This window comes from Astyanax mexicanus, chromosome 22 (genome assembly GCF_023375975.1).
Source record: "Astyanax mexicanus isolate ESR-SI-001 chromosome 22, AstMex3_surface, whole genome shotgun sequence".
NCBI classification, from domain to species: Eukaryota; Metazoa; Chordata; class Actinopteri; order Characiformes; family Acestrorhamphidae; genus Astyanax; species Astyanax mexicanus.
In genome coordinates, this window is record NC_064429.1 from 38359938 (window position 1) to 38371777 (window position 11840).

Sequence of the window (11840 nt, forward strand, 5' to 3'; positions counted from 1 at the left end):
CACTGCCACTATGATCAGGATATCGCTGGTTTGAATCCTGGTCATGCAGCTTGCCATCAGGACTTTAGTGCACTATATCACAATAATGTTTAGTATACTTTAATATTTTTTTTTCCTCTAAGGTTATAGGCCGTGTAAAATCGGGGAGAATATGGGATTTAAAAAAAATATAAATAAAAAAATATATATATTTTTTATATTGATTGCTCCTGATTAAAGAATTACAGTCCGACTCTGCGACTCTGTGTTGTGAGCACTTTATTTATTTACAATAATTAAAAGCATTTATGACAAATCATGCCTTTCTTCAACCTGAAAACAAAATTCTTTTAAAGTGCATGCAAACAGTAAAGCAGTTTTTATTATTATTAATATTCACAGGAATTCTTGATTCTCGTCGTAAGAAAAATACACAGCTTGAGAAAGCAAAAAAACAAAACAAAAATTAAACAAAAAAACGAGATGACGGAAAAATGTTCGTCTTCAAACATTTTCGAAGGGGGTGTGGTCAATCGGTCGACATCATAAAAAAATCTACGTTAAAATACAATAGGAAAATAAGTCGAAGTTTTCCATAAAGCCTTCTACACATAAAATTCACGTAACCCCGCCCCCCGGAGCCCTTTGTGCTAGTAGTACCAGAAGCGAGGATTCATCATAAACGTATGAATTATTATTATTATTATTAATATTCACATTTCTGACCTCACTGGAGGTTATTATTATACAGAGGAAACGCAGCGAGTTTCGCCCGACGAAACCCAACGGCGACGACGTTTACCGTACGAATCTCCGGCTCGCACACGCAGGTATCAAGTATATGTACATCAAATTAATATTTAAAACTGTATCAAATTTTTGTTTGTTTGTATTTATTTCAATTTGGTGAATAAATACAAATACCGAATACCAAATACCAAATATCTAATACTGAATACCGAATGGAGAGACTCAGCAGCAATACGTACGTCTAAAGTCCTGTCCAGATGGGATTAGCATTAGCATTAGCGTTAGCGCTAGCTTTTGCATAACATGTGGGGAAGCAGTGTAATGTAATTGAATATATATATATATACATTTTATGATCATTTTCACGTAAAACAAAACAAAACAAAAAAATCGTACCAATTAACATTAAGGTCAATGTGGGAAAATACTTATATATTTATTTATTTATTTATTTACGTGTTTTTTTTTTTTGTGTGTGTGTTGCGTTTAGGCTAATCATTGTGTAGCGTAGCGGATAACTTACATAAGTGCTATGAACAAACACTAGTATTAAGACTTAAAAGAGGCCTTTACTGTTTGAATCGGAATTTTTTAAATACTATAAATTATATTTAATATCCAAGACAATCGATAAACTTGAAATATTTAAAGGTGTAATTTATACTTTTATTAAACTTGAATTTTAACTTTTTTTGTGTGTTCTGAATTTCAAAGAAATGAAATCCACAAATTATCAGGTTTATAAAATGTCAGAGTATAAAAAAAATCTGATCTATTAATTTAAATCTAATTTTTAAATCAGAGTTGAAACATCTGGAAGACAGTTTTTATTGAACTTTTAATTTTAATTTAAAATATCTAATATTTCAAGCTTATCAGTGGTCAGATGAATTTAATTCAAATATACAAAATGCAATATTTAAAATATCAAATACGTATGTCAGCTTTTAAGCTTTATAAACATGTCGCTGCTATTTTAACCTTTAATCTCATTAAGCAAAATTTCATACAACAAGTATGTTATAGGATTTTATACGTCTTGTTTAGAAGATGCCGAAAAAGTGCATAAATCGAGTAGCCGCTCCCATCTCTGTCTATTAAACTGAAACGTCTAATCCTGTAGGAATTGGTCGTACATTTTTTATGTAATAAAATGTGACCTTCTGTATTAAAATTATAAAATTACTCCAACATTACTCTAACATTACTCTAACATTACTCCACCTCCCCCTGGTAAAACTAACACATAATCCCATCTAAACAGAGCTTTAGACTGTGGAAGAAAAACTGAAAAAAAAGGTAAAAACCAAAAAACGTTTTTATCCCCACCTGTGAAAATTATTTTCCAGTTAAAAGCGAAGAAATCGTGTGTGAACAGATTAACAGTAGCAATACCAAAACCCCCTAACTCCGTAACTCTGTAACCCCGCCCCCCGACAGACATCACACACATACGTATTGCTTTTTGTCGTCTCTAAATCTCTATTTCGATTGGAATCACATCAAAAGTGTTATCACGAGAAAATCACGGACATCAACACGGTGACATGGTTTCATCTTCGCTAAACGCAATACTCATATATAGATTATAGATTATAGATATAAAACCGGAGCTGAGGAGGTTTTCCAGCATGTCGTAATCTTGTGGCGTGACGAGGGGGAGGGCCCGATGAACAGGCCTGTGCAGGCACTGGTCCGGAGACAAAAAGTGGGTGGAGTCTGTTTCAGTTGTCAGTAGCAAAAAACATAAAAAGAGTAGAGGATAAAAGTGTTTAAAAAAGAAAAGAACCTAGTCAGAACCGGAACTGGAGCCGGGACTGGAGTCGGAACAGGAGCCGGAATCGGAGCCGGAATCGGAACCGGATCCAGAGCCGGAACCAGGACCAAATATAGGACCCGGGAGCCAGAACCGGAACCGGATCCAGGATTCGGATCCAGGACCCAGGATTCGGATCCAGGACCGGATCCAGGACCGGGTCTCATCTGTAGTCGTCTTTAGGGTAGTCTAAAGCCCCCAGGTTCCCGAAGCCCATCCTCAGAGACTCCATATCGAAGGCGTCCAGCTCGCGTTCCTGACGCTCCAGCAGGTGTTTGATCCGGTCCGTACGTTCCTTCTGAAGAGAAGCCAGCTCCTCCTCGATCTGATACAGCAAATAAAAAATATATATATATATATTTCACAATTCCATACTCAACTATTAATCTGGTTAAATAAAATTAAATACTACAAGTATGTTATAGGATTTTATACGTATTATACATATAATACACGTTATCGGGTTGTTCAGAAGGTGGCCAAAGTGCATAAATCGAGTAGCCGCTCCCATCTCAGTCTTTTACACTGAAATTTCAAATCCTGTACGAATTGGTTGTACATTTTTACGTGATAAAGTTTTATGTGTTGCTTATAAAAATCATAATTTGATGGGTTTTAAGTCAGGACAGTTTAGGGTCATCGTCTTGCCGGAAGGTCTCAAGTCTTTTACAGCCTCTATCAGGTTTTATTTTTCCAGGATTGTAATGTAATTCATCTCCTCCATCTTCCCATCAACTCTGACCAGCTTCCCAAATCTACACCTGAACTGCTTGAATCACACAAAAGCAGTGTGTAAGACTGGTGGAGGAGAACATGATGCCCCAGACGCATGAAAACTGTGATTAAAAAACAGGGTTATTACACCAAATATTGATTATTTCTGAACTCAACAATATCGTTGTTGTTTATAAATAAACGTGAACTTGTTTTCTTTGAATCTTTTTTCTTATTTTGATCATTTTTCACTTTCTGCAAATAAAATCTTTTAATTTGGAAATGTCTGTAGTTTATAGAATAAAACAATGCTACTCTTACTCAAACATAAACCTATAAATAGTAAAATCAGAGAAACTGATCATTTTGAAGAGCAGTGCGGTTTTGTTTTCCCCAAAACAGCACTTTTATGGAGATGTGGATTTCATTTTCCAGCAGGACTTGGCACACTGCCCACACTGAGTACCAAAATTACCAAATGGTCTTATTATATAATATTCTAATTTTCTGATACACTGATTTTTGGGTTTTCATTGAATATTTGAATTAAAATAACATTTCAGTGATACAGTAATTATGTGTGATGTAATAGTGATGTAATAGTGATGTAATTGTAATGTAATAGTAATGATATAGTAATAGTGATGTAATAGTGACGTAACAGTGATGTAGTAGTGATGTAATAGTGATGTATTAGTGATATTGTATGTGTGATGTAATAGTGATGTAATAGTAATGATATAGTAATAGTGATGTAATAATGGTGTAATAGTAATGACATAGTAATAGTGATGCAATAGTGATGTAGTAGTGATGTAGTAGTGGTGTAATTGTAATGTAATAGTAGTGATATAGTAACAGTGATGTAATAGTGATGTAATAGTGATGTAATTTTAATGTAATTGTAATGTAATTGTAATTATATAGTAATTGTGATGTAATAGTGATAATTGTGATGTAATTGTAATGTAATAGTAATGATATAGTAATAGTGATGTAACAGTGATGTAATAGTGATGTAATAGTGATGTATTAGTGATATTGTATGTGTGATGTAATAGTGATGTAATAGTAATGATATAGTAATAGTGATGTAATAATGGTGTAATAGTAATGACATAGTAATAGTGATGCAATAGTGATGTAGTAGTGATGTAGTAGTGGTGTAATTGTAATGTAATAGTAGTGATATAGTAACAGTGATGTAATAGTGATGTAATAGTAATGATATAGTAATAGTGATGTAACAGTGATGTAATAGTTGTGTTATTGTGATGTTATTGTGAAATAATAGTAGTGATATAGTAATAGTGATGTAACAGTGATGTAATAGTAATGATATAGTAATAGTGATGTAACGGTGATGTAATATTAATGATATATGTAATAGTGATGTAGTAGTGATGTAACAGTGATGTAACAGTAATGATATAGTAATAGTGATGTAATAGTGATGTAATAGTGATGTAATAATGATGTAATAATGGTGTAATAGTAATGATATAGTAATAGTGATGTAGTAGTGATGTAACGGTGATGTAATAGTAATGATATAGTAATAGTGATGTAACGGTGATGTAACAGTGATGTAATAGTGATGTAATAATGGTGTAATAGTAATATAGTAATAGTGATGTAACAGTGATGTAACAGTGATGTAATAGTGATGTAATAATGGTGTAATAGTAATGATATAGTAATAGTGATGTAACGGTGATGTAACGGTGATGTAATAGTGATGTAATAGTGATGTAATAGTGATGTAATAGTGATGTAATAATGGTGTAGTAGTAATGATATAGTAATAGTGATGTAGTAGTGATGTAACGGTGATGTAATAGTGAACAGGTGTACCTTCTGCTCCAGGTGAGCTCGGCGCAGTGAGACCTTCTGCTCGAGTTTCTGCTGCTCGCGCTCGTGCTGCGCCTCCGTCTGCATCTTTATTTTACTCTGATAGGCGTTCAGCAGCTCCATCTCCTGCTGCAGCTGATGCCTCAGAGCCTGACACTCCGCCTCCTGAGCCTCGTCCAGACGCAGCTGCACCACATATACACACAATATATCACATACATACACAATATATCACATACATACACAATATATCACATACATACACAATATATCACATACATACACAATATATCACATACATACACAATATATCACATACATACACAATATATCACATACATACACAATATATCACATACATACATTTAAATATATAACACAGATCATAACACGCAAACAACGGCATGAACTGAGCTGAACTAACTTTAATAATATTTATAACTGAATAGGCCTGCTTAATATCAACAATAAAATATAATTATCATTATAAATATATCATGAAATATAGAGCTAATCAAATCTTAACTGTCTGGTGGTGAAATTGTTTTTATTTTTAAATGTTTTTGAAATTAATTATATTGTATTATATAAATGTGCATATACTAGTTAAAATTGTATACGCAGACACATCTGTTATATGAACTACATAAAAAAATAAAAAAGAAATATATATATATATATATAAAAATGTTCGCCTATGATTTCCACACTGATAAACTCACTCTTCTTTACACATTGTTAGTACTTTTAGTATCTGCATTGTTTTTTGTTCTTAGTTTTCTTGTTTATTCCTTTAATTATGATGTATTTTGTCATTTTTTTCTTTCATTTCTTATATTCCAATTATTTATTCATTCCAATAGTTATGATTGTTTTTATAGCTGAAACAGCACATTTATTCTTATAAATTTAGTTAATTTTCCTTCTTTTAAATATATTGTTTTAATCATGTTTGAATCATGTTTTACTCATGCTTTATTTTTATTTTTTTATTTCTTTTATTTCCATTTTCATTGTTATTCTCTTACATGTTTTTCTCTTTATTATTTGATCTCTATTTGTATTTTCTCATTTGTAAAGCATGTTTAAATGGCTGTTGTGTATAAAAGGTGCTATACAAATATACTAGCCTTGCCTTACATTTATTATATATTTATTTTACAGCATTTTAATGACTGACTGAGATACAAAATAATATACTGTAAATATGTGTACACATATATATAGCTCTGAATAAACAAATAAGAGAGCACTTAAAAATTAGTTTCTTTGATTTTACCAAATTAAAAACCTCTGGAATATAATCAAGAGGAAGATGGATGATCACAAACCGTCAAACCACCAAACTGAACTGCTTGAATTTTTACACCAGAAGTAAAGCAGCATAAAGATCCTGTGCAGCTGAGCTGGGGGCTCCCCTGCAGCACATCTTCAACCTGAGTCTGCATTTGGGGAGGGTCCCCACACTGTGGAAGACAACATGCCTGGTTCCAGTACCCAAAAAGACGCACCCCAGTGAGCTCAATGACTTCAGGCCGGTCGCTCTTACATCACATATCATGAAGACCCTGGAAAGTCTGCTTCTACACCACCTCAGACCCCAGGTTCAACATGCAATGGACCCCTTGCAATTCGCCTACAGAGAGAAAGTGGGAGTGGATGATGCCATACTGTACTTTCTCCACCGGACCCACTCTCATCTGGACAGAGGAGGCAGCACTGTGAGAGTCATGTTCTTTGATTTTTCCAGTGCTTTCAACACCATTCAGCCTCTCCTACTGAAAGACAAGCTGGTGGGGATGCAGGTGGATCCATATTTGGTCTCCTGGATCACAGACTACCTCACTGACAGACCTCAGTATGTCAGATTGAAGGACTGTACATCAGAGACTGTGGTCTGCAGCACAGGAGCACCACAGGGGGCTGTGCTCTCCCCGTTCCTGTTCACACTCTACACCTCAGACTTCCAGTACAACTCTGAGACGTGCCACATGCAGAAGTTTTCAGACGACACTGCCATTGTGGCCTGTATACGGGGAGGAAAGGAGGAGGAGTACAGACACCTTGTGGAAGACTTTGTGGCGTGGTGCAATAGGAACAACCTGCTGTTGAACACCTCCAAGACCAAGGAGATGGTGGTGGACTTCCGCAGGGCCAGGCCACCCATACAGCCAGTATCCATTGTGGGAGTTGATGTGGAGATGGTGAAGACCTACAGGTATCTTGGACTGCATCTGGATGATAAGCTGGACTGGTCAGCCAACACAGACATCCTGTACAAGAAGGGGCAGAGCCGGCTCTACTTCCTGAGGAGGCTGGGGTCTTTTAACATCTGTCGGAAGCTCCTGCTGATGTTTTATCAGACTGTGGTGTCCAGCTGTCTTTTCTATGCTGTGGTGTGCTGGGGAGGAAGCATGAAGAAGAGGGACGAGATGCGTCTGGACAAGCTGGTCAGGCGGGCGGGGTCCGTGGTTGGTGTGGAGCTAGACTCTGTGGTAACGGTGGCAGAGAGGAGGACACTGCAAAAACTACTCTCCATCATGGATGATGATGGTCACCCACTGCATTTCATCATCATGGATCAGAGGAGCAGTTTCAGTGGCAGGCTCTTGTCACAGAGCTGCTCTACGGACAGACTGAGAAGATCGTTCGTTCCGAGAGCCATCAGACTCTTCAACTCCTCCCAGTGGAGCCGGAAGAGAGAGGACAGATGAGGAACGAGTCTCAATATGTGCTTTCTTAATCAGCCTTTTTTTATCTGTACTGGAAAGCACCCTACACATCTACACCCTGGGACTCTTTTGCCTTTTTACTGTATATACTGTTCATTTGCATCCCTGGACACTTGGCACTTTACTGTACACTCTGTACCTTTTCACTCCTGGACACTTTACTGTACATCTTGTACATTTGCACCCCTGGACACTTTGTCACTTTACTGTACATCCTGTACTTTTGCACTATCTATGACTGATTACTTTCACACTTTGTATAGTTTTTTTGTATTTATATATTTATGTATATATTTTTAAGTCTCAGTTTATAATTTTATAGTTTAGTCTTATATTCCTCACTGTGCTCTTTTATTTTATTTTATAATACTTTTTGTTTGTTTCTACTGTGTACTGTTTGTTTCGACTGTGTTGTGTAACTGCTACTGGCTGCTAATTTTCCTTCTGGATCAATAAAGTATCTATCTATCTATCTATCTAAAGTTATCCAAAAGCAGTGTGTAAGACTGGTGGAGGAGAACATGATGCCAAGATGTATGAAGACTCACCGCCTGCGAGGCCATCATCTCGTTGATGCTCTGCTCGTACTGCTCGGCCAGGATGGCGAGTTTGCGGGTCTGCTCCTCCTTCAGGGCCTTCAGGACGGTCTTGTGTTCGCTCTTGGGCGTGACCTCCAGCTGGTGGTGCCGCAGGGCTTTGTACTGCTTAGTCTGGACTTTACAGGTGTCCTGAAACTGCTTCTTTATCTGCAGCTCCATCGCCTGAAACAGGAGGACACGGGTTACTGTAGGGAGAGGTTCCTTAGGCATGTACCTTCGAGGGTTTTTGGGTCTGAGCTTCTCTACATACATTGAGGTTCTTGGGTCTGAGCTCAGGTACATACCTTCAGGTTATTGGAACAACGCTACTTTACATGCCTTGAGGTTCTTGTGTCTTATTTTGGGTACGTACCTTGAGGTTTTGGGTCGAGGCTCGTCTACGAACCTTGAGGTTCTTGTGTCTTATTTTGGGTATGTACCTTGAGGTTTTGGGTTGAGGCTTGTCTACAAACCTTGAGGTTCTTGGGTCTGAGTTTGGGTATAAACCTTGAGGGTTTTGGGTCTAAGCTTGTGTTCGTACCTTGAGATTTTTGGGGAAAACGTCATGTATGTACCTTGAGGATTTTGGGTTGGAGTTTAGGTACATACTTTTGGTCAGATTTAGGATATTTACCTTGAGGTTCTCGGGTCAAAGCTCCTCTATGTATCTTAAGGTTTTTGGGTTGGAGCTCGGGTACATATCTTTTTAGGTTTCAGGGTCAAATCTCCTCTACATACTTTGAGGTTTTTGGGTTGGAGTTTGGCTACGTATCTTAAGGTTTTTGGGACAAACCTCCTTTTACGTACCTTGAGGTTCTTGGGTCTGAGTTCAGGTACATACCTTGAGGTTCTTGGGTTGCTGCCGGAGCTCCAGGACGTGTTTGCGGTGAAGTTCTCGCTCGCGCCGGTTGTTGTACTCGATCTGGTTCTCCAGTTCGGTCTGGTGCTGGAGGCGGATCAGGTCCATGCGGAGCTTCTGGAGGGTCTTCAGCTGCCGGTGCTCCAGTTCCTGAGTCGACTCGTCGTGTCTGATCAGCATTGCGTGCTCCATCTCCTTCTGAGTCTTCTTCTTATTCAGCTCCTGCAGGAAAAAACACGTTATTACTGTATTTACATCTGATACACAAGTTAATACGTTAATATAATTATTATTATTATTTCTAATAAAAAGCATGAACTGACAGTAATATATATATATATATATATATATATATATATATATATATATATATATATATATATATTATTTTAATTATATTTTAAATTATTCAATATCTACTTATTTAATGAAGTGTAAAATTAAGGACAAAAAAATTGCAAAAAATAAAAATAATAAAAACATAACATACTACCTCTATAATACCACGATAGTAAAAAATATTTATCAAATCAAATTTATTGAGGTCACAAAGCAGCTTTACATCACAGAAAAGAGAATCAGACAAAATATTAAACATAAAAATACAGAATACAGACCCCCAGTGAGCACTATTTATATATATATATATATATAAAATGACTTTTTAATGCAAAAAAAACTCAATTTAGACTTATATTTCTTAATTATATAATGCACCTACCATTAAAATACAACTTACAACAGTAAAAAACAACCAATTTCTTCCATAAATGCCCAATTTCTGCCATTAATGCGACTAATATATATATATATATATATATATATATATATATATATATATATATATATATATATATATATATACACAAAGCTGAGTCTGTATTTAGCTCAGTTAAATATAAAGATGTGTGTGTGTGTTTTTGCTGTAATTTCAGGAGATTTGTGAAAGTTCTCTCTGGATTATGGGATTATTAGTGATTATTAGTGATTAGTGGATCAGCAAATAGCTGTGCTTCTTATTTTCACTTCAGTGTTACACAGTAACTCAGAGAGGAGTCAGGCTAAAAGCTAAGAACTAGAAATATTCCATCTTATAAATCATATAAATATGGATACAGATAGAATCTACCATCTGAGTGAATGCTTATTAAAGCCCCTAAAATCTCTAAAACACATAAAAATATCATTAAAAAGATTACTGCATAGTTTGATTTAGGGTGCGTCAGTGTGTCTTTGCTATCATAACGACGGGAAAAGTACAGAAACCTTGCACAGCTCAAAACGCAAAGCAAAAGTCATGTACTAATTCTCTTAATTAATTATGTGTGTGTTTAATCATGTTTTGGGCGTAACGTGAAATAAACCAATCAGAGCGTCTCTCAGTCACTCATCATTCTCTTTAAGAGTAGATCAGGTGAGCTCTGACTTTGGTGGATTGCTATTGTCACGGTGCAGCTACCTGGACGTGTTCAACAAACTCTTCTCAGCAGAGGAAACTGAGCTGCTGGTTGACGCTGTGAAGGAGCTCCAGCAGCTCATTTACGGGAACAGCAATGTTATTTTATTTACTATTCTGTTTATTGTTGATGTAAAAGTTGGGTTTGTGCTGCTGTGTGTTCATGTGTGTGTAATAAGTGGGGGTGTACGCTCGGCTCGGCACAGCGCCTGTGTTACCGAGATAGCGATGAACGTCTGACTGTTGGCGTCTGTCTAGGTTGTATTCAGTCAGTGGAGCTCCTGTGTTTTTTGTTACCAAGATAAACAAGATAAAACTCCAGAAATGTACCTGAACACACCTCATTTCCAGAACACCACGCCCATCAGTGTAGATATATTCAGAAGATCTGCTGCTGTTTAAAGGATGTGGCTAGAATGTGTAAAGATAGATAGCTGGTGGAGGGTAAGGAATAAGGTATTAACCTCTCGGAGCTGCTCCTGCTCGAACTCGTGTCTCTTGGTCATGACTTTGCGTTTGAAGGCTCTGCAGTTCCGGTCGTAGAAAAGCCGCTGTTGGCCGAGGAGCTGCGCCTCCTCCTCAGCCTGAGAGTGCTGCATGTTCTCCTTGTGTTTAGAGAGACGCTCCTGCTTCTCCTTCTTAGGAGTGCTGTGGTCCTCGTTCATCTCCTGATATCAAATAAAGAGAGAGAGAGAGTACGAGACTTAGCATTAGCATTTAGCATTAGCTTTGTTCTGAACAAACCAGAACATGGACTTTACACACTCTGGAACTGAAGCTGCAGAACCAGAACCAGATAAGGAGCTCCAGTTTATTACTTTATTACTTTATTATTATTATACAGCTTATTATTATTATTATTATTAGCTTATTGTGCAGGTTGGGCTAATTATTAAACTTATAACTCATCAGTGCAACTTTTACATAACATTAAAATCTATATAATAGACAGATTCCAGCAGAATCACTGAAGGGTAAATGAAATACACACCAGTAACAGAAATAAATAGATAAAATACAATATATAAGTATCTAAAGAATCCAACAGAGGAGGTTTTGCACAGTATTATTGCATATATATGTTTTAATCAGTCTATTAGAAATT

The 11840-nt window shown here is 36.6% G+C and overlaps 1 protein-coding gene across 5 annotated transcripts in view; it reads right to left on the reverse strand.

Annotated features, from left to right (window-relative positions):
• Positions 1-241: 241 nt before the first annotated feature.
• taok3a (TAO kinase 3a) overlaps positions 242-11840 on the reverse strand; it is a 73927-nt gene continuing 62328 nt past the window's right edge. For all 5 annotated transcript variants that reach the window (XM_049470294.1, XM_049470296.1, XM_049470295.1 and 2 more), the window contains 5 exons: positions 11200-11403; positions 9262-9501; positions 8391-8603; positions 5114-5296; positions 242-2870 (listed from right to left, as the gene is read on the reverse strand). In XM_049470294.1, coding sequence (XP_049326251.1) covers positions 2709-2870; positions 5114-5296; positions 8391-8603; positions 9262-9501; positions 11200-11403 — 1002 coding nt within the window. In that variant the 3' untranslated portion in view covers positions 242-2708. The remainder of the gene's footprint in view (positions 2871-5113; positions 5297-8390; positions 8604-9261; positions 9502-11199; positions 11404-11840) is intronic.